The 24,087-nt window shown below is 35.4% G+C and overlaps 1 protein-coding gene across 6 annotated transcripts; it reads right to left on the bottom strand.

Annotated features, from left to right (window-relative positions):
- Positions 1 to 1,275: 1,275 nt before the first annotated feature.
- LOC105050424 (protein STRUBBELIG-RECEPTOR FAMILY 5) lies at positions 1,276 to 14,425 on the bottom strand. Of its 6 annotated transcripts, none has more exons than XM_010930427.4 (16): positions 14,031 to 14,425; positions 12,208 to 12,340; positions 11,655 to 11,726; positions 11,507 to 11,572; positions 11,176 to 11,247; positions 11,017 to 11,088; positions 9,615 to 9,686; positions 9,395 to 9,460; positions 8,581 to 8,646; positions 8,229 to 8,491; positions 7,450 to 7,715; positions 5,023 to 5,294; positions 3,155 to 3,275; positions 2,939 to 3,075; positions 1,983 to 2,139; positions 1,276 to 1,660 (listed from the first exon to the last, which is right to left on the bottom strand). In XM_010930427.4, the coding sequence occupies exons 1-16, from the start codon at positions 14,110 to 14,112 to the stop codon at positions 1,523 to 1,525; spliced, it is 2,055 nt and encodes a 684-aa protein (XP_010928729.3). In that variant the 5' UTR covers positions 14,113 to 14,425; the 3' UTR covers positions 1,276 to 1,522. The 6 variants fall into 6 exon arrangements, with proteins under 6 accessions (XP_010928729.3, XP_073098529.1, XP_073098531.1 ...); XM_073242428.1 differs by having other exon boundaries at positions 12,208 to 12,293; XM_073242430.1 differs by having other exon boundaries at positions 12,173 to 12,293; positions 14,031 to 14,047.
- Between the last annotated feature and the right edge of the window lie 9,662 nt (positions 14,426 to 24,087).

Raw genomic sequence — 24,087 nt, 5'->3', positions numbered from 1 at the left:
ATGGCCACCATATAACCTTCGCCTTCTTTCCTTCTTTCACTCTTTCCCATCCTTTTCGTTCCCTTGCAATCTGGGGCTGTACATACCCATTTGAGATTTGCACTTATGTAACCATTTTTGCCATCTTGACCATACCAATTTCTTGGTGGAAAGGGAGCATTGGAGAGCTAGGCCTCAAAATTCAAACAGGTTTCCTTAGAAGGCAACTATAACTTGATCTTGCAATCTCACCAACCTAATCAGATCCAACTAGACATTCCAAGCCAGTTTGGATCTAGAGAAAAAAAAGAAAAAGGTCCGACTCGTAGGCACCTCCGACATGGATCAGAGGGTTATGCTGGTGATGGAATGGAAGCAATTACAAAGTCAGGTTGGGAAATACCATTGATGGTGTCGCTGTGATAGAGCTCGGTAGTGCAATTAGGCGCAAATGTAGTGCCATTGTGGTCTGGCATTATGCAACTTATATGCTAAGAAATAATTTATGGATTGGGCGAGGCAAATTGGCGTTCACCGATGTGGGTACAGGATGGAAAAATGGTGCTAGATTGTCCAATCTAGTGTTTCTCTAGAAAAGATTTGTCCAATCTGGTGCTAGCTAAATCGGACTCGGTTGCCTTGCAAAAGAGAGAAGCGAAATTTCAAAATTGCAAAAGAGAGATTTCTCCACTAGATGTCTTGTTAGAAAACCAAAGTAATCCATATTGAGGCGTTCGTACCCCACCTATTGCCACTTGCGATTTGGTGGATACCAGCTATACTTGAGAATGTTCTTTTATTATTTTTGAGATCAAATGAGCGCTACATACACGTGAAGACAGATGCTTCCTATCGAAAACTTGGATTAGTAAATTAAGCTGGGTTCTAACCACTTGCCGTCCACCTACATGATCATCTTTTTCCTATCAAACCTCTTTTGTTTTTCTAAATTCTGAAGTTTTTTTTTTTAAAAAAAAAAGTATTGCACTGAGAATATCTATGTACCGATGACTGAGACAGCATGTGCAAGCATTTTCTTCTACTTTTCCATGATATATTTAGATCACATTGCATCCATTTGGTCCTTTCTGCCTCAAGATGCGGATTCTCAATTATTGTCACAAATCCTTCGACCAAAAGCATGTATTGGTTTTCCTTAAAGATGTTACTTGAACAAGTCTTAATCATATCTGAAATGCCCCACATGTTTAGCAATTAGTAGCCTTAATCAGATGACATAGATTATCCAAATTATGACAGAGCCTACATCTTGATTAGTGATTTTGATACACTCAATCACTGGAATATTGGATGCACTTGCATTTGATAATTAGTCTTCTGCAGAATTTGACAATGCGACACGAGTGGACTTTATAAAAGCTCTCTGAGTACAACTTATACTTTGTTATGACAATTGATCGGGTCGCTAAATTCTTGATTGTAGCAACTTTGGCTGGTATCAGGAATTTTGCAGTCTCTGAGGAAAGAAGGAAAACAGAATTGTTTCCTTGAAGTCATGATAAACATAAGTAGATCGATTGCCTCAATAGTAGGAGCTTTCAGAGTCATCACTGCGACAGGAAGTGCTCCGGCCTGATTTCTTGTCGATGCCTGTTCGCTGAACACATTGATCCAGGGATTGCACCACTTCAGACATGGGAGGACGGAACTCAGGTTCGGACTAGAATAAGTTAATGAAAAAAGTTTAGATATGTTTCGTAAGAAAAAAAAAAAAGTCCTAGGTACCAGACATTAATCGAAACAACATAAACACAGAGAAACACGAGTGTAAAAGAATTCATGTTAGAGCTATCATAAACATAAATCCTCACATTCTAAAGATAGTTTTCAAAACTTGCATACGCTCAAGAAAATGCAATATTCCACCTTTCCTACCAGAGTGAATTGGTGACTGGACCCAAACCACCCATCCCACACACTCCTAAGAAAAACCTTGATTGGTTACAAGCACTCAACATGACAAGGTTAAGGAAACACTTTACCTGGATACAAAGTGCAATAACATCAGCAAATCGAGATAATGACTTTGGGGGGTAGAGCCCACGGAGGGAAGGGTCTACCATTTGTCTCAGAGCATTGATGTCATGGAGTTGCGGTGCTGCCCAACGAACCAAGGATTGTTCCATTATTGGCTTAGAACTGAAAAAAAGAGAGTCATGTACTGTGAGACCAGGCTAAAAGTGCAATCTCTGTACTGCTATTTGCACCACATCTGTGTGTACGCGTGTGCACATGCGTGCATGCTGATATAGAATATGAAAGGTGTTATTGGGAGTTACTATAGATGGCAGTGCAATGAACTCTACAAACATGAAGTGGTCAAGTTAAGAAAAACCGTGTCATCCAGCTGGTGCAAAATAGGTATCCAAAAAGGCAAAATACCAGTTATCATTGTGCCAGTTTAATTGACAAAAACCATCTGGTAGACTGGTACAGATGCAAGACAATCCCATTTGCATGATCACCCTATCAATACACAAGTATGCAGACCAACATTTCAAGCATGAATCTGTAACTGCGCACTCATAGTTGTGCATCAATCTCAAATGCAGCCTCGCAGTCTGACCTAAAACTCTGAGATCACCAAGTTATGCATGGAAGTAGATCTCCAGTATACTTTTGTTAAAACATATATCATAAATGATATCATAGCCATCAGCCAAAGTAATATATATCCTTTCGAGTGCTTTTAACGATATATCACATTGGTAAACTGTGATCTGCAATCATTCTTTCCAGCAACTTGGAAACCAGATGTCGGGCATGAAAAGGGGCCTGATTTCAGCCAGAACTAAGAACTAAGATTCACACATACACAGCTGGGTATGCATGTAAATAACAGTATCAAATCCCTCTCGGAGTTGCAGTGCACTGGTATAGTATTGATTAAAAGATGATTGAGATTTGTAAAGTATAACGTACTGACTTCTTTCAATACCTGTCAAAAGGCTTGCGACCTGTCAACAGCTCTAGCATAACCACCCCGAAGCTGTAGATATCACTTTTCATTGTATAGGCAGATGGTTTTGTGCATTCAGGAGCATTGTATCCAGCCCCTAAGTTCTCACTTGTATCCTGAGATGTAAATTCAGTGTTATAGTTTGTGAATCAGATGAATGGTCTCATAATATGGTAAACCAATGACTTTTGACACCTGATAAAAGACAGCCAGGCCACAGTCAGACAGGTGGGGATTGAGCTCAGCATCAAGCAAGATGTTGGCAGCCTTGATGTTTTTATGAATGACAGATGGAGAACAGAGGTCATGCAGGTACCTGGATGAAGATATACCTCATGCGTTATTCAGTGGAAAAGGCAGATACAGAACTTAAATTAACTAGCATACAAGAGATTCTCACTGACAGCAAATGGAAATGAGAAACTATAGAGAGTGAATTACATGAAAAGTTCAGCATGCATAAATCACAAGGACAAACAAAAGCATAAATCTATGAACACAGAATGCAAAAACCATACAAATGACCAGAATGCACAAGATGGTGGACTTCTCATCAACTTTTAATCCTAGAAGAGGAGAACAAGGTTAGGGAGCCCAGCTAACCTCCTTGAAGAAAAAATATGTACACCACTTTCTACAACTGTATTGAGCTTAACATCGTTAGGCAAAAAAATTTTACTTTGGTGAGGTTTTAGATGCTTGTGAAAACAAATTTGAGATTTTTGATAATTACATAGATGTCATTGACAGGTCCAGTCATTCATAGAAAAACCTAAGTTGTTAATTTTCCATCAACAGGAAGTAAAAATTCCAAAGATACTCCACTCAGTAATCACCTAGAGTTGGTTAAACACTTAAACCTTAAAATGATTAGTTTCACTCCAAACCTTTTCATATTATTTCTTGTCCAATTTTTAGCCCACTCAGAATAAGTGAATAACTAATCTCTACTGTATAAAGTATGAGTTTCAAAATCTATGAATGGTATTCCAGATTCTGTCTACAAATGTTTTTGTTCCCAAAAGTACCCTCCTACTTTTCGTAGATTACCTATATAATCCTGGCTATGTACAAAGGAGGGAATAAAATCAAAATCCCAGTTTTAGACAAATTAAGAAATTTTACCAAATCACAATTGCAGCAGTAAACAAATAAAAATAAAAAAATCTTGGTTTTCAGGGAAAAAAAGGAAAATTTTAAAAAACAGTTAAAAACATGTAAGGAAAAGGTCACACCAAAAAAAACTTGTGATAAAACAAATAAAAAATTGAAAATACCAAACATAAACAAAATAAGAAAAATGTAATAAAATATTTCCCTTTTGATGATATCATGCCAAAGAAAATGTTTCACTTTGTTACTCTCTCACTGCCATTCTGTGAGAATAAATAAATAATAACATAAATAATCTAAAATCATGTTACAAACAAATGGAGAAAATATCAAAAAAATATGAGAATAAACAAATTAGAAAAAAAATGGAAATACGAGTTATAGATGCAAAAAAGTAGATAAATACGAAGAAAGTACAAACAAGTCTAAAATAAGAAAAACATTTTTTTAATATATTTAAATTTATATAAATAAAAAACATTTTTAATATATTTTTTAATTTATAAACTAAATTTTAAAAATTTCATATTACTTTGTGCATTGCACTTGCTTAGGTGCTAGTATGAAAGGATGCATAAACAAATGTTGTTGTGTAAAATTACAACAAAGAACCATAATAAAACAGCAAAGATGAAATGTACAAATTTCTCAAGCTGTCAGAATATTCTTAATTGTGCCATCTAAGTCCAGTTTCCTATCTTATCATGACATAAGGAAAAAGGCTTTGCTCTACAATGCTAAAATCATGCATGCATAAATTCCATATTCTCTTTTGTACTCTCTTTTAAGTATCTCCAACATTTTCGAAATATAACCCTGAAGCCTGACTTGACTATAGGGATATCTATGATCAAATTTATAGTGAAGAAATAGAATAGTATGAAAGCACACACACTCCCAATGATTGCCATATATTTTCCATTTATGGCATGTCCAAAAGATCAACTTACTCGACAGCACAAGCTGTCCCAAGAGCAATCCTAACTCGCGTATCCCAGGTTAATGGTTTGCTGTATTCATCTGACAGATGTAGAAAATCATGAAGAGACCCATTCATTTGGAACTCATAGATTAGTAGATGATACTGAGGCTCTGAGCAATAACCCAAAAGTTCAGCAATGTTCGGATGGTGCAGCTTGGAAATGCCAGAAACCAATTCTAGGAAGTCATAAGAAGTGCCTCCAGAGAGATTTATTACATCTATCTTCTTCACAGCCAGAACCTGCGAACGCATCATATATGATGAATATTCCAACTATATATAACCAGCTAACATTTGTAAAATATAAGACCTTCACCGAAGTTTGATCATGCAGACACCATTTAAGTTACAAGAAGTCTAAGTCTCGGGAATCTTATAATATTTCATTTTCTAGTAGGCTTTAATAGCAGAGCATCATAACCACAATCACAACTGACCAGTCTGATACTAGTTGCTTAAAACTTAATGATGGCAAACAACAGAACTTCGAAACATGCTAAAAACTGTAAAATAAACGTGTATGTGTTTTTTTTTTTCAACAAACAAGGGGATTATTCAAATAAAAAGAAGGAGAGAACAATTGGTGGTTTGGGGAAAAGTAAACAGTAGAACGTAGAAAGGAGCAAAACAATTAAGAAAAGAAATATAGATTATAAGTTTACCAATATAATAACATCATGCATCTAAATAATGACAGTCCAAACAGCTGACGAGCAGTTTCTTTTCTGTTAATTTAACAAAATAACTTCTTATGGTATCATTCATGGTATGCTGTGCTTCTTGTTTATAACTCCATTTGCCCAGATCTATTAAAAGACAAACTATTCACCTATTTCTTCATTAAAAAGATGATGCCAGTATAATAGTAGGGGAAAAATGTTAAGGGCTAGCACTATATATGTCTTTAATAATTAGAAACCCAAAGAAATTTGAAATTAGCCAAAGAACATATGATGCAGGAGCTCTAGAAGTCCACAAACTCATCATTGAGTGTTTAAAGGTTTAGCAATCATCCAAGCAAGGTTTCAACTTTCAAGTATTAGTGTTAGTGGATGTGCATGTGTCGTGCTGGCAAACATGCCTGACCATGCTAAAAATTTAAACAACAATCTAAAAAAGGACTTTATTTTTATTTTTTTTAAAAAAATAAATTTATGATGTGCCAACTTCTGCTGGGTGCTGGTAGCAACCCAGCACATCACTCAGCCAGCACTTGAAAACTCACATTTAAATAGTGTTAAATCAGTTTTTGCTGGTCTTTGTTCAGCACTAATCAGAGTTTGAGGTATTTGCTTTAGTTTTAGAGTACATACAGTCATGTCCATTTAGATTAAAGTGGAAAATACCAAAAAAAAAAAAACACAGATGGTGGCGGCTCCACAGCTCAACTAGGTTATTTTATTCTATTTTTTTTCTAAGTATAGAATGGGTTTACTTGCAGCATGTGTGGATAATGAACTTATTTTACATTACCACCAAACATCAGTTTATTAAGGATCATAATTGACTGGTGGAGAGATTTTGCATGCATGGCTTTTGAAGGCAATATTCCTTTCATATTTTACTGAAAAAAATTATTCGAACTTTGGAGCTTGTATTATTTAATATAATCAGCTAGCAGTAGTTTACTAGTGGTTATTGTAGTATTTTGTTTGTCTATAACTGCTAGATATCTCTGTGTCTCAGTCAAACTATTTTTATATTCTCCATATTTGGCAGTTGGCAACCAACATATATATATCTATTACTTTGCTACATTTCTTAGACCATGACAACAAATGGATGTCCTCAGTTGTTACCATCGAAGCAATATCTCTTCTTCTGATCAATATATTTTGAACAAAACAATAAATCACAAAAAAAAAAAAAAGCTCACGGTGAACAAACACAAGAATAAAGAAAAGGAAAAGCACTTGGATATGGAAATACTGCTACATGATGCAGGGTCAGGTGACAGTAAAAGGAAAACAATAAGCAAGGAGCAAGCAACAAAATATTGTTCCAAACAACAATAAACATCATATATTACCATCTTTCAACCAACATTACCTATATACTAAACATCAGCACACATGGAAAAAAAATGAGCAACAAAGCATCTAAGATAGATACATAGAAGAATGAATGAGGAAGCAATCTATTAAATTTTCATAAACTTTTACCACTCATCGAATAAATACTCAGCAAGTGCTTGGAAAATGATGTCAGAAAGAGCTAAATGGTTTTATTCTATGGAAAGAGTTAGAACATGTATATGTTGCAATACATATAAGAGGATGCCTCTTTCAATTTACACACAGGCATGCATACACAAACATGCACAAGCACAGAGAGAGTGGCGGCAGTGGCAACTCATTGCCCATTAAATATCAGATGTATCCAGAAGAAACCATACCTTTCCATCAGCATATTTTGCCTTGTAAACATTCCCAATGGTTCCCTGTCCAAGAAGGCAGCTTGTACTAAAGCTCCCAGTAGCAGCTTGCAGATCTACCAATGAATAAGCTGTGACACTAACAGGCTTCGTGCTTGGTTTGGGACTTAATTTATTCACAAACTCAGTATCACTAAATAATATGTGAGGCACCGGTGGGGGTTTAAGGCCCATGGAAGGAGGTGTCTGCAATGCCTTTATGTCTATCAAAGAAGAATCCTTAAGCCCTGTTCAAAGATTATGTAACTGGTCAGTAAAAAAAACAGTCAAAGAATATGTAAATAAATAATACTGGTAGAACTTATTACATAAAGATTACACATTTAATTTGTTGCAAATGAGATCAAGAAGACATCAAGTGAAAATCATCCGAACATGGATAGTTCTTTATCAACGGGGCCATAATTTTGATGTTGAACAACATGAATGTGGATTCAATCCAGTCAAATTTACAGCCGACTGGAAGAGTATAAGGCCATCGGCAAGTAGATACAAGTTTTCCCTTCAGTATAGCAATGGAACTTAAATCAATCTCCTATCAGATTATGACCATAGACAATTGTGTTTTATAAGACTTATTCTAAATAGATTATCGAAAATATGCAGATAACAAAACATTTGTGCACCATGTATATGTGTTTCTACACCTAAAATGGTAAACACATGTGACAGCAGCTATATAACAGACTTATATATTGAAACTAGAAAATATTGCTGTATAAAAGTTTCATAAGGCCTACCTAACTCATGTGAAACTAGAGGTGTCAATGATTTGTTCTGGCTTGATTGATCATCAATATAATGGGATGATGGTGAAGATCTTCGCTTAATTAGAGCCAATAAAATCAAAGCAACAGCCAAAACAGCAATCACTATTCCAGCAATGACTGCCTCATTCACAACTGACTGCTTGCCCCCTTTTTTACCAGTATGAGAATCAGTATTAGAAGCCTTATCCATACCCGGAGGTGCTGGTCCAGATGACCAAGAATTTCCACCAATCCTTTTGAAAGAAATTAGCAACAAAAAGATGTAATGAACACTGAAAATCCACTTCAACCAAAAGAGAACTGGAAACAGCTTATTACTCACTGAAGTGTATCTATATTTTTTAATTTTTTCGGAATCCAGCCACTGAACTGGTTGTTTTCAACATTCCTAGTAGCACAAAAAAGCAATAGTTGTTACAGGTTGCTCAGATAATTGACACTCCCGCCACCAATTCTATATAGGCAAGAACTATTTCAATCTGTAAAGTCATTCAAAGAATTGAACTCAACAGTCAATGGATAGACTACAGAGTACAGATGACTCTGAAAAAATATTAGCTTTATAGATTACCATAAAAACTTCAGCTGATTTAAGTTATCAACAGCATCTATCCTTTCAAAAAGTGTTTAAGGATGTGCTCGTACATTCTGCTAAGTCATGATGCTATTTGCACTTTCCTATGACTTACAAGTAAGCAAATAATTATTTTCCTGAATATGGAGACAATAACTTGCACTTTGGTCTCCAAGGAGATTTCTTTTTGTCCTTTTCATCGTTTTTCCTACCACTGACTAATGTTCTAATTAAACTCAAACTTCAGCAACCAAAAATGAGAAAAATAAAACTTAATTGCCAAATTTCATAAATTATGAGATAAAAGAAAAGGACACTAACATGAGTTTTCAAGTATTTCCTCCAAACTAAGCTGAAGATAGGCAATTCTGGCAAATCTATTATTTCTTTTTTTGTAATTAACTGAGAGCATAGGGATACATTATAGATATAGCTACTTCCACAGGAGTAAGCTTATCTATAAGACTACTCATGGTTTCCAGAACTGGATTGCTTCGACTATTGCCTGCGTTGCTCAGAGGCATAGTTTATAATACATGAGCTACTCCTATGGTACACTTACAGATCCTCAAGAGGAAGATTAGCAAGAACATTAATCGAACCACTGAACTGATTGTTCTGTAAGTGCCTGTAGAAAGAAATACCATGACAATTAGGTCAAAAGGAACATAAGAAAAATGGCAGAAGTGAGGTCAAAAGGAACATAAGAAAAATGGCAGAAGTGAGGTCAAAAGGAACATAAGAAAAATGGTAGAAATGAGGATAAAGTTTCAGTGCCTTACAAAACTTTGAGACTTTTTAGGGATTGCGAACTGTGAGGTAGATTACCAGAGAGCTGGTTGAATGAGAGATACCTGATATCATAACCTGAGATCATCAATAAAATAATATAATACTGGCACACAGATTTTGCATTATGAATTCTTGTCGCACAAGAAGACATCACTAAGGGGCAAGTTTTACATGCACATAATTTATGCACCTGCATGTGTCAGAATTGCTAAAAAAACATGCTAACAGGAAGGGATTAGCCTCAGCTACATGATACATACAGAATTGTAATGCTTATAAGTTATAATGGTTCTTAGAAAAGTCAGCTACTGTCAAATTGAAAGTCTGTCTTAAAGCAGAGATTCAAAAAATAAAATAGACCAACATTTTTGAACTGCTTATTAGGTGGCTCTATAGGATAGATGCAGAATTGTGAGTACACCATGATCTTGAACAACTAAATGACAAAGTATTTAATCCATAGATGTAGTGTACATAATTCTGAAAATCAAGACATCTTTGGTCAGTTACACCATGATATTTGCATTGCACATTTCACCATTCTCATGTTTAGTCATTCGTACACAGTGTGCATTCCCTGTGTGTGTGTGCGTGTGTGCGTGCGTGCGTGCGTGCGTGTGCATATGCGTGCGTGTTTTTATACATGTCTTTGTAACTGAAGGATTGATGAAGACAAGGCATTCAAACACTTCAATTATCTGGTATATTAAGAGGCAAACAGGTCATTCTTCTTCTTGTCAAACAATTGCTAATGTTCTAACTAGAATATTTATAGAATATCCCAATAATGATAAGCTAGCCCAGCATAAATATATAGTTGAATTGGAGGAAGTTTTTGTAAAACACCCAACAAAATATCGTTGCCACCAAATATACAGCCCTATATTATTCCCAGTATTAGCATGCCCAATAACAAATGATGCACAATTCTACCAAAAAATATTCAAAATATTCAATATAATTTGGTAAGAATCCCCTCTTAAGATCTTGATCATTATGGAATACTTTTAATCATAAATGCACAGTTTTCTTATAATTTATTAATCCACTGAAAAAAAAAATAACAAGTCAATATAGGGCTAGAGTTAATCAAATTTCAGAAAATTAAAATATTTGCAGAATTCTAATGCCGCATGAGTTGTCCATAAAATTTGTCCAAACAAACCAAAGGCATAAATTTTTAATTTGGTGTAATCAAATCAGGAAGATTCAGAACAATATCTAGCCTAAGAAATTTTCAATGATTTGGAAAATATGTGACTAGTGTTGGAATCATAATGGTAGCAAATAAAAAAATATAGCTCGTGCAAAAGAATTATACAGACTGATACTATAACATTTAGTCAAGTGATAGCTAAACTTCCATATCTGAGAAGTGATAGCTAAACTTACATCTCTGAGAGTCTTGTAAGCTTTCCAAAGATATCATTCAACTGCCCATTCAGCTGGTTTTTGCCAAGATTTCTACATTACACCATGAACTTGCTCGTGATTAAAGAGAAAAAGCACCACAAGAAGTATGCACAACACAAGGCAGAGACTTGTTCTCACAGATATTTAAGATCAGTCATTTGAGAAATTGAATAAGGAATTCCTCCAGTAAATGCATTCTCAGCAAGATTTCTGCATACAAAATCCATAGTTTGTAAAGATGGAACCATGCAAGCATCCAATTCTCATTATTCCACAAAGCATGTAAATATGGGTTTCTGAAAATTTTACTTAACATGGCTGTGACTGCATAAATATGCTAAGCTGATTTGTTCTATAAAAATGTATATGTACCCCGACAATGTTCTGTTGTAATGTATAAGTACATGAAGGGATTGCAACCTTGAGCATTAGATTTGATAAATAAATGAAACTTGGAGAAGTGACTTACAGGTGTTCTACCTTGGGTGGAAGTTGGTATGGGATATTGCCTCTAAGGTTGTTCTTGCTCATATCACTGCACCAAGACAATGGACAAGTTTGCATTAGGTTCCAACACCAATGTGGTAAGCATAAGAATTTATAAAGCTGTTTCTTACAAGTAAGTTATTGAGGTCAAGCTTGACAGTTGATAACCCAATGAGCCAGTCAAACCAAGATCTGCCAGGGAGCTGCTCAATTGAAAAGAAGAAAACATGCGATTCAGTCAATCTGTGTCAAGATCATAATGAAAAATATTCAGCAGTTTTCATATAATGTCCACATAATTATTTTAATGAGAAGGAAACTACCCTATACAAATTAGAAGATAAACCTTCTAGATTAGTATAGGTCATATGGTAAACCAGTCTCCTTTTATTTACGATAGCTGCTATCATGAAAATATTCTTCTTTACTTCTTTTCTCTAATCCTATTATAGGAACTTTCTATTCATGTTTTCACGATTAATCATAGAATCCATTAAGTGTTACCAAGAATCATTTCTTTTCTTGAAAACAAAAAGTCATCAATATTCAACTCCTCAAACTGTCAATTTGGGGGGATATCACAAAGATTGTCTTTTGCACTTTCCAAAAAACAAAATGATGTAAATAACAAGAATTTCAACTGCGGTACCCATTATAATGATCAGATGACACAAAGATCAGTACATTTCTGTCACAGATAAGTCTGAGCACTTGACTCCTTTCCAGTCTTCCCCACAGGGGTCACCACCACTTGAACTCCAACCAGTCAACTGCGGGGGGGAATTTAAGCTTAGGAATAGAACATTAAGTGCTGAAACTGCAAAACAAAAATAGGAAATGAATATAAATAATAAAAGAAATGCTTCAGAATCTTAAAAAGCACTAGGAACTAGGTAGAACACTTACATTTAAAAATATATATATATATTTGTATTGAAATTGTTTTAGACCAAGGAGGCAAGGACTAATATCAAAATTCTCTCTTCTGCCCTCACTACTGCCAAAATGATCGACCAACTTATGGTACACATAATAAATACATATCCTCATCTTGACGTTTCTAATCACACCAATTACACATGCTAATCATAAACATCGTACTTCTTTTGTGCATGCTATTATATCTGCATGACCTTGCACAACATTTCATGAGGAAATTTAACTGATCTAATTAAGATTTTCCTTTTTTTTTTGTTTTGGTGGGGTGGGTTGGGACCTTGAGAAGACTATAAATGGGTCTGTATCTTTTCTCAGTTTAAGCTGCAGCTAAAACATTCTTGAAATGAATCAGTAAAAAATGCAGCTTTTGGGTTTTTTTTCATGCTATACCAGTATGAGATAACATAAAGAGTCAAAAAATCTAATTTTAAAGGAAATGAGCTGTCATTCTTTGGAAGCAAATGAAGCAATAAATATCTGAGGGTGTTAATATCTTGCATCAAGAATTGATATGAGCCAGTGCAACCTGTTTTTCATGTTCCAATCTACAGACGCAGAAGCTTGTGCATGTTGATAGAAATTACTGACATACTGTTGCTTTGAAGATATTTGCAATTAAGGTTCATGTTAGACAAAAAAGCGCAGACAAGGCCATATAGGATTACTAGTTGTACAAGCAACTTTTATAGGATAAATTGCTTCATAGAAAATAAAGACTATAATTCCCAAAATCCAATGTTAACTCGTTTGATATGCATCTGATATGTCCAATCCACTCAACCCATGCGTCTACACTCAGCAAGTTCGCCTTGACTGTAGTGTCATGGGGCGTAAATACTGACCAGTCTGTGTGTAGAGTCAAGTAGACTAATAGATGCAGTGTACCAGTGTCTTCATTGTACTAAAGAAGCCTGGTAATTCAGATACAAATTTAACTCAGTAATTTTGCCTACTTCACTGGAAAGTTGGTTCTTGCACTTCGAGTTCTTAGGAATACGAGACACCTATATGGGAACTATTGACATGTTTGGTTCTTGAAATGCATGTGTCATCAGGAATCTTGTATTACAAACATAATATAGTAGCAACTAGCAACAACAACTGCTACAATAAAAAACACAGTAATTTGGGAAAAAATGGAAGGAAAAATCTAGCATGATTGGCCACTTTGTTACCCTTGGCAGTGCCACCTTACCAACATGGCAGTCGAGATGGTGCGTTACTACACAAGTCAAAGAAGAGGTAATTTACTGCATATACAATCTTTCTTATTCGGAAAAAAAAAGGTTTGCTTTAAGATAAATTTCCTTGCAAAACAAATACATTTTTTCTGAATTTTAGGATAAAGTATGTCCGCAGCATGTTTAACTTACAAAATTCCATCCTGCTATCAATTAAACAAGAAAAATATCTAAGAGATGCACTCACTAAATCGCTTCGCTGAAACAGACATTTTTGATGTATCATCACACAACACGAATCGGATAAAATGGGAACGCAGAACTACAAACCCTCGCAAGAAGATCGCATGTCTTATCGAATTGAATACGGCGATCGATAACACTCACCATCATCTTGGTCGGTTTCGGCCAAGGCCGAGAAGACGAGCCCTAGAGCTACGGCAAGGAGCACCGGAAGATAGCGAGCCATCTCCGGAGCAGAGGCGGTAGAGTTTAGGAATTCATGCCATAACGATGGGGGCGGGCGGGAGGAGGGAGGAGGAGGGCGGAGGTTCGGGCGGGTGACGGAAGCCCCAGAGAGGATCAGAAGTTCGGTTATTTTTCTCGGAGCGATTCGTTTCCAAGAATAGGGGGGAGTTGGGGGAGGAGGCGGGAAGCGCCAGCGCCGTTGGAGGGAGAGCGGAGCAGCGAGAGCGTTGGGGAGCCTCTGGTTTTGTTTCTGTTCGTTTCTTCGGCGACAGGAGCGGAAAAGCCATGCGGTTTTGGTTCTTCAGTTGGGCGGCTCGGAGAAGCGATTGGAACAGTTCAGCCAGCGAGGATAAATTATTAGGTGGATTAGGACCTCATCCTAGGTGGACAGGAGCCATGGGATGGGAAAAGAATAATTTTTTTATTTCATTCATAATATATTTTTAATTATATTATAATAATAATATAATAATACAATACTATCTTTTATATATATATTAAAACATTATATTACAATCAGATAATAATATTTTTATTATTTTAATATAATATATTATTTATATGATATTATATTATAATATCTTATATTATTATTATTATATAATACTAATATATTATATTATTATGATAATAAAATACAATATAATGTAATAATGTATTATTTATTCTATTATATATATATAATATAATATAATATAATATATTATATTATATATAACATATATTATCTACATTTATGAATATATATTATATGATATTATATATCATAATATAAATATAATCAATTATATTATATATACTAATATTTAGATAATAAAGGGTGTTATGAAAAATATGGATAGATCTTAATAACTTATCCAAAAAACTAGTAATGTAATAGGATATGGATAATATATTTTCGAGTTATTTTTTAATACATAAAAAAATTAGTAAATTATTTTTCTAGATAAATATTATTTTTCTATCTAAATATTATCTGAAATATATTTATCTAAAAAAATATAAATTTTTGGATAAATTTTTAATCCTCAAAAGAACAAACCCTTAGGATAAAATGAATCCACCTATGATGGTTTTACTTTAAATCGATGATGAATCTGGTCTATTTAATAGTTTCTCATCAATAAAAAAAATTGAACTAGAGTACCTACCATTATAACATTGATCCTATGGATATAATAGCTCTAATGAAACCTATGAATAGGATATATGTCTCACACCATTCTAATGTTCCTAAATCATAAGTTTTTGTGTAATACATGAGTAGCCGGTGATCAAAACTAAAATCACCATTCTAATTTCTATAAAATTGAATGGTAATTCTAGCAGAATCACCATTTATCAACCTAAATATTTTTAATTATGTCATTTATTTAAGAAAAAAGATCATGCTGCTTAATTTGGATCAAATGATGTGGAATACATTAAGATGACGTTGATCGATCTCGATTATTAGATGGAAAAGGCTGCTATTGTTTTAAAAAAAGTTACAATTACAGGTATTGGACCTCACATACTTCTCTACAGTTGCAATTGCAAAGAAATTATATAATTACAATTATAAGTATAAGAATTAGGTGCAGCACATTCTCCGCATCTGTGTTTGTAGATAAGTTTTATAATTACAATTACAAGTATAACAATTAGGTGTAATCCAATTTCTCATCTCATGCAAGGTGTTTAGGTCTTTTTGTTATGCATAATTAATGTAGAACTAAGATCATATTTATTCTATATGAGACTAAATATATATTTGCATGGAATTTTTCATACTTTTTTTATCTAACCTTTAGCATGCCGCACTATAGTTAACCCCAACATAGCCTACCCATGATGTACCTTAGTTTATGAAAACCATTAACTAGGTTGACTTTAACATAATTTATGATATTTTAAGATCTCAATCAAAAAGACAAAAGTTATTATTTGACTTTCTCAACTTTCCATAAGCATTCAAGATTTTTATAGGCACGATCAGTATAAGAATAAACAAAGTGAGAATAGCCAAATGCATAGGCACATGTTATCATCCCTAGGGTGTTGGCACCCGAGTTAGACTTGACTGCAAATGTCTAAACTTGGATTTTTTTAAACAAGCCAGTTATTAATCAAGCGAGACTCAATTGCAAATGTCTAGACTTGGATCCTCACAAACAAGCTAGTTTTTTATCAAGATTCTATCTATACCGAGTCTATAGAATTCAAGCTCGACTTGATTACGAATCACATCCTAAGCAAATTTATGTGGGTCTGTCATTAAATTGAGACCAAAATACTCTAAGAGGGTTGGCTCATTCGCATACCTCACTGCTTGGCCTAAACCTCACATATTGAATAAATTGTAATCCAATGTCTCCAAGTGATGCTATAAAAATGTGAAAAATGAGAGATAGACACGAGACAACTAATATATATATATATATATATATATATATATTGGACAGGAGTTATATCTTTCACGTAAAAAGGATTCATCTCTTGACCCTGCAATAGTCATTTCAAGATTTGTGTCGATGAATGGTCAAAAAAATTTGGAATGCTTTGAAAACTCTGCATTGAGTGTTGCGAAGGAACATCAATCATTCTTTCACATGAAAGATACAATGTTTTTTTTTTCCTGTAACATAATTTGTGATTTTAACTTATAAACTCGACTGAAGTTATATTCTTATCACTAAAAGAAAAAAAAGATTGACAACACATAAATTAGAAGAATCACGTCTCTGGCTAAAAGAGTAATTCTTTATACATCGTGTGCGGTGCAATAGTAGTGCATCGTCCAATAATATTAGAGCACGTAGCATATTTACATATAACGGGCATTAAATACTGCTCATTTTTTTTTTCAATTTTCAGTGATGAAAATATCCTTTCTTCTATACAACGAAGAAGGAATAGTATTATTATTTTCTAATACATCGTATGATTTTTCATGAATATATATCATGTCCTGAACCATACATATGACTTCCTATATATTTATGACATTCTGAATAATATATATGACTTTCTAGTATTTTGTATTACTTTCTATGAATATATATTGTTAAATGTGTGCCCTAGATGCCAGATTGGCTGATATATTCCTGTACAAATGTAAGGATAAATTTATAATTTTGACTATAAATGAATAAAAGGATTATTCTACTATCACATTGTATCCATTATGTCTGCGATACATCCTTTGAGTTAGTAGGAATGTTAATTCATATTTTCAAGAGTTGAAAATTTAAGGTGTGAATTTACATAACTAACTCATAAACAGCTCCTGACCATAGGATCATCATGAGGATGGTGATCGATCCGCAAGGTTGGTGTACGATCGCTTTCTTAGGATAGATGTATCTTGAGTCTACGGTGTAGAGACACCGGAGCGAGAGTACATATATTCGTTGAGAACGAGAGTACTGAGCGTGACCACCTCGAGCAGTCATAAGGAAGTCTACCTTCTCGTCGATGACTAGCTCGATGCTGCAGCTGTGTGTCTAATTCTTTGACCAGAGGTACATCGACAGTTCATCTTGAGTATGTTATAATTTGACTACATCATAACTTGGTCTCCTAGCCATTCGGAACCTTAAGGTGTATGTTGGCTGTAGCATATTCATTGTAGGAACCAGATTGTACCAAGATGGGATCTATCAACCCGATAGATAAGAGGAGTTGTCCTATGATGATCGAAAGATTGAGTCCTTAAGTCCATGGCCATGGCAGAGTGAAATAATGAAAAAAAAAATTTATTAAGATTTCACATCGGATTTGGATCGATTGATTGATTCATATGACTGATATTAGATTTGACGAGTTTACCTTAATTCTAATTCAGTCGGAACTCATGATAGAGGAACTCAATCACACAGGTAGCTGCACCGAGAGGTTCGTCTTCATTTCTGATGGGTTGCCACCATATACTGCTAGGTATCACTGGTAGATTTTAGGAGCAATTAGAATGATCTTGATGATCGATCACTCTAATTGTCTAAATCAGAAGAGTTCTGATCCATCGAAAGGAGTTTCGATGATGTCGATGATGAGATCATGACATATCTCATTACCATACGAAAATGAACCTAATTGGATTACACAAACAAGAGTTAGGATCTAGATGTCATCAATTGAGCTAACCCAATTCGATTGATTTGGATTAGATCCAATTAGATTCAAAAAATTGTGCTAGTACACGATTAAGCCTAACTTTCTCCTCGTGTAATCTTTTCTATCTCGACTGAGCCAAATGTGATTTGACTCATCCAGAAAATCTTGAGAAGATTTCTCACAGTCTGACTGGAGTCAGTCCAGCTCAGAAAGGACTTATCTTAATTCATGAGATGAATTTAAGATAACACCTGCTAAATCCTGTCACCTGCCATTTTCATTTTAGGACATTGGTCAAACGTTGACTCATGGACCTTGGACTAAAGGCCACTTGACAAGAGATCATTGAAGATTTTTTATGGAGCATCCACCTGCTAAATTGAGCCTCAAAGTGGGTGCCATATTCAGATTAGACGTGCGCCCCAAGTGGATAAGGATAGAGTCCCATGAGATGAGGACTCTGATCCCTTGATCAACTTGGACTGTGGGGTGCCAATCTCACTGTGCTTATCCAATGTTGGTGCCAACAGTAGGAGGGATTGTGGAGATTCTTATCTGATATGATCAGATGACATCACTCCATCAATCAAAATTTTTTTAGAATTAATTGAAATTTTTTGATTGATCGAATGATGTGGCACTGCATGGTGCAGCAGGATCTATTTAAACCCTGTCTGCACCTAGGGTTTAGAGACTCTACGCAATAACCAACAAAAGCCTGAATCCTCTCCACTTCTCCATACCCCCTCTGCTCCTTTCCCTCCCCTCTTCATGTCCAAGAGGTTGGGCATCCATCCGGTGCTTGTCCAAGGCGTGGTGGCTTTTTGATTAGAAAGTTACAGAGATTTATCGAGAAGCTGCTGCTCCAGCTTCAGAAGATCTTTTGAAGATCTTCCAGATCAGATCCAGATCTGATTTTTGGAGCAAAGATTCATGAGGAGAAGATAATCCAGATTCTACTCAAGTGAATATCGGTAGAGGCCAGACAACTGCGTGGCTATTTTAGAACCTCGGGCATTGCTGCGATCATCTACAGGGTAATCTAGTTACCCTAGAGGTATTTCTCTATTCCTCATTATTTTAGATTTAATTTTAGATTTAATATTAGATAATAGAAATTAGATCTAATAGATCTTAGATCTAAAATATCATAGAATAATTTTTTTAAAATATTCCATCCCAGATCTCATCAGATCTGGAAGATCCTATAAGGAAAAAGCCTATTTTTTCTTCAACTGGTATCAGAGCCAGTTTGATGGCTCTATTTTAGATCTAATTTAGATCTAATTTTTATTTTTATTTATTTAATATTGATAGATTTTAGATGTCACATTAGATGTGATAGAATCTAAAATCAGAAAAATTTAAAATTAAATCTAAGTAGATCTAACATGTATGAGATGCATGACTAGACTAGGAATAGTTTAATCTATGAATAGTCTTATAGTTTTATATTTTAATATAATTAAAATATAAATTAGATCTAATTTATTTTTTATTTTTTTAATATTATAAATATTATATTCAGATCAAAAAATAAAAAATAAAATTTAATTAATTCATAAGATTGATCTATTGCATGCCTAGACTAGTTGTAGAATTATTCTAGTAACTGTCTAGAATAGATTTTATATTGAATAGTTTAATTTAAATCATATTTTTTAGATATTATATGTGATGTATCAGATCTGAAAGCATGCTAATTAGATCAGATTTTAATACATGAGATGTATGCAAAGCATGTATAAGTTAGATCTGAAATTATATATGTGATATGTAACTTATATCTAACTAGTTTTGTAGTTAAATTAATATTTCTGATTAAGGTGTTCCTCATGGCCGTCCGGTTCTAAGAACAAAGTAGGATTTAAGACCCTCTCCTCCCATTCAATGGGGTGTTCTTATGGTGTGTAGGGGTGCTACGTATTCATCCTTAATCAGAAATCAAAATTTACTTTTCTGCAAAACCCTAGATCCTGAAATCCTAGGATTTATTTTACATGTTTTGTTTATGAACCCAAGACTTAATTAATGAATTAAGCCTATGAAATCAAATTAGGTCTAAAATTGAGAATTTCAGATCTAAGTCATTTTTATAAAATTAAGTTTGGGCTTGGGTAGCTCAATTAGGTCTAGCGGTTGATCAAACCGAATCAAAAGTTGGTTAGGTGGGATCATGAAAGCTAATAATTGATCAGTCTAATATGATTAAGTCTAGGTCAAGGTCGAATCACATTTAGATATGACTTGATCAAGTTAAGACTTAATTTAGCTCAATGGTTAGAGCCTGGATTGTAGGCTAACCCAATTGATTCTGGTTCGACAATTTGGTGTCTAAGGTAAGTTGGGCAGATGCAACCAACTGATTTTTAATTGGGAGCTACTCGACTCGAATGCATTCTTGTCAAGTTAATGGCATATCCCTCCCACCGGTCTCACTTATCTGACCATATGTATCGACCCAGTTCTGATTTGAGGTGGCTAACAATTCGAGCTAACCCATGCTACTAGGTTAGTCATAATTATTATGACTATGTCAAGTCAAGTTTAGTGAGACCTAAATCAAATCTTCCTAAAAAAATATTAAGTCTAAGGTCTTCCACCATTGTGGATGTGCGGGCCCTTCCCGAGGTTGATTGTTCTCGACTGGTTACAGTGGCTCAGTTGCACCGGAAAGACGCAACCATGTCCATTAGGCATTGGATGCTACGGATTAGAGGATGAGTTGTGCTTAATATTTCGGATACGGTGAGGGACCCAATCAGAAATCTAATTCGTGCAAATGGTGGGTCTGACTTAACTAAGGATTGGAGCAATATTCCGGGCATGATGAGCTTCATGAATTAGAGACCAAATTTTGGGTGCACCATGATTAGAGAATCATTGGACAAGAGTTGTCAACTCATCGGTTGATCCATCACCAATAACTGTTAGGTGAGGTGGTGAGCCAGTCGGTGAGACCGCACCACCCACTAGAAATCACTAATCACAGAGATTTTTATATCTCTACCTAGAGAGTGTAGGGATCTGAAAAAATAGTGGGAGCCTAATTTATTTAAAAATAAAACTCCTAAATAAATTAGTTAAGTCTGATTACAAAATCTAACTAGAAACTTTTGACTCTCTACAGAAAACATGTCTGTATCCAACCCCCTGACCAAAATACAAGATACCACAGATTGACTGGATCTAATTTCAAAGACTGATTGAGAAACTACAGAATTAGTTTGGGTTCCGAGAAACTGACTCATGTCTTGAACCAGGACCCACTTGCCATACCAGCACGTCCGACTGCTGAATAGAGAGCGTCTCTGAAAAAGTGGATGGATGACGATAATAAAGCCAGATACTACATGTTGGGTGCCATATCTAATGACTTGCAGTGCCAGCATGAGAACATTATGACTACCCGCCAAATGTTGGCTCACCTACAAGAGTTGTTTGGTGAACAAAGTCGCGCAGCCAAGTATCAAGTCTACCAAAGACTTTTTAAGGCTAAAATACGTGATGGGCAGTCAGTCCAAGATCATTGTTTGACAATGATCAAGGACCTTGAGGAGCTTGAGAAGCTCGGTGTCATCTTAGATAGGGATTTTCAGATTGATGTGATCCTTCAGTCCTTGTCTGATGCATATGGTCAGTTCATCATGAACTTCCATATACATAAGATGCAGTGTACCTTGGCTGAGTTAATAAATATGTTGGTTACGGCTGAGCTTTCTTTAAAGGGTTCAAAAGTCTCAGTCCTTACTGTGGAGCGGACTTCTTCCAAGAAAAAGTCTTTTGGAAAGAAGAAGAAGTCTGTGAAGAAGCAGAAGGTGGATGGGAAGAAGAAGAAGACGGAACCGAAGAAGAAGGCTGCTAAAAGGAAAAATATTTTCACTACAATTCAGACGGTCATTGAAAGCGAAACTGTCCTCAGTACCTGGCCACCTTGAAGAACAAGAAGGATGGTCCTTCTGGAGGAATGCTCGTTATAGAATCTAATCTTACGATTTCCTCTGCATCCAGTTGGGTACTTGACTTTGGTTCTAGTGCTCATTTGTGCACTTCTATGCAGAGTCTTGAGGAGAGCAGGAGGCTGAGGGATGGGGATATGATCCTACGCATCAAAAATGGAGCAAGAGTTGCTGTGGCCGTGGGAACCTACCCTCTGCGATTACCGTTAGGATTAGATTTAGTTCTTAAGATTGTTATTATGTGCCTGCAGCAAGCAGAAATTTGATTTCTGTTTCATGTTAACACAAGAAGGCTATTGATTAGCTTTCATAAGAACCATTGTAACATATTTTATGAAAATAATAAAGTTGCAAATAGTTTTCTTATTAATAGTCTCTATCAGCTACATATTGATATATCTGTATTTCATATCGAGCAAAATATGAATGCCATGAAATTAAAAGGCCTAGAGATAGTCTAAATGATAGGTATCTATGGCACCTAAGGTTAGGTCATATAGCGGAAGACAAGGTTAACAAATTGAAGAAATCCGGGCTATTGAGTCCGTTGACTTTCGAGTCATATCCAGTTTGTGAATCATGTCTTCAAGGCAAAATGACCAAGCTCCCTTTTACAGAACATAGGGAAAGGGCCCCAGACCTACTTGCCCTAGTACATACAGATGTGTGTGGCCCATTTGATGTGCCGGCTAGAGGCAACTATGTCTATTTCATTACCTTCACCAATGATATGTCTAGGTGCGGATATGTGTTTCTAATGAAACACAAGTCTGAAGCCTTTGAAAAGTTCAAAGAATTTAGACATGAAGTAGAAAAACAAACAGAAAAGTTCATTAAGGTTCTTCGATCAGATCGAGGAGGTGAATACTTTAGTCGGAAGTTTCTAGACTATCTTAAGGACAATGACATAGTCTCTCAATGGACTCCATCTGGAATGCCACAACTCAACGAAATTTCAGAACAGAGGAATCGGACCCTATTAGATATGTCCGTTCCATGATGAGCTTCACGGACCTCCCTTAGTTTCTTTAGGGACATTGTCTCATGACAGCAATATATGTATTGAATAGGGTTCCCTCTAAAATCATTCCTACCATACCGTATGAGATATGGCATAGTAAAAAGCCAAGTCTGAGTCATCTCAGAATTTGGGGTTGTCCGGCTCATGTCAAGAGACAGCAGGCGGACAAGTTAGAGTTCAAATCTTTTAGAGCTCGGTTCATAGGATATCCTAAAGAGTCATTAAGATACTATTTCTATATTTCGAAAGATCACAATGTGATTGTGAATTGACATGCTATTTTTCTTGAAAAATAGTTTATTCAAGATGGTGGCATCGGAAGAATAATTAAGCTCAAGGAGAATGTCTCCCAAGAGCAACGAGCTAAAGAACCTGAGGAACCCAATCAATTAGAACCAGTCCTAACACAACCTCTTCTACCTCATAGAGCGACTAGAATTTTTCATTCTCCTAAAAGGTACTTAGGTACTATACAAGAGAAGTAGAAAAAATATTCCTCACGAAAAATGGAACTCATGGTGATGACCCCAAGACCTATGACGAGGCGATATCAGATATCGATTTTGAGAAATGGTTAGAGGCAATGAGATCAGAAATTGACTCGATGCACTCAAACCAAGTCTGAACCTTGGTAGATCCACCTGAAGGTATTGTACCTATTAGGTGTAAATGGATCTTCAAGAGAAAGATATGTGCAGATGAAATGTGGAGACATTCAAGGCTAGGCTCGTAGTGAAAGGTTATAGTCAGCGCGAAGGCATTGACTATCAGGATATCTTTTCGCCCGTAGCCATGCTAAAATCCATCCACACATTGCTTGCTGTTGCAGCCTATTTTGATTATGAAATATGGCAGATGGACGTGAAAATAACGTTCTTAAATGGATATCTTGAGGAAGATA

Source organism: Elaeis guineensis, chromosome 8, assembly GCF_000442705.2.
Source record: "Elaeis guineensis isolate ETL-2024a chromosome 8, EG11, whole genome shotgun sequence".
Lineage (NCBI taxonomy): Eukaryota > Viridiplantae > Streptophyta > Magnoliopsida > Arecales > Arecaceae > Elaeis > Elaeis guineensis.
Note: the sequence above shows the minus strand (reverse complement) of the source record. Positions and strands in the feature narration are given on the sequence as shown.

Excerpts from the sequence above, each read along its gene's own strand:
- LOC105050424 (XM_010930427.4), bottom strand. The coding sequence starts at position 14,112 with ATGGCTCGCTATCTTCCGGTGCTCCTTGCCGTAGCTCTAGGGCTCGTC. Across the intron at positions 9,687-11,016 it reads CTTACAAGACTCTCAGAGAT|GTATCTCTCATTCAACCAGC; the intron begins GTAAGTTTAGCT and ends TTATGATATCAG. Across the intron at positions 5,295-7,449 it reads CAAAATATGCTGATGGAAAG|GTTCTGGCTGTGAAGAAGAT; the intron begins GTATGGTTTCTT and ends ATGCGTTCGCAG.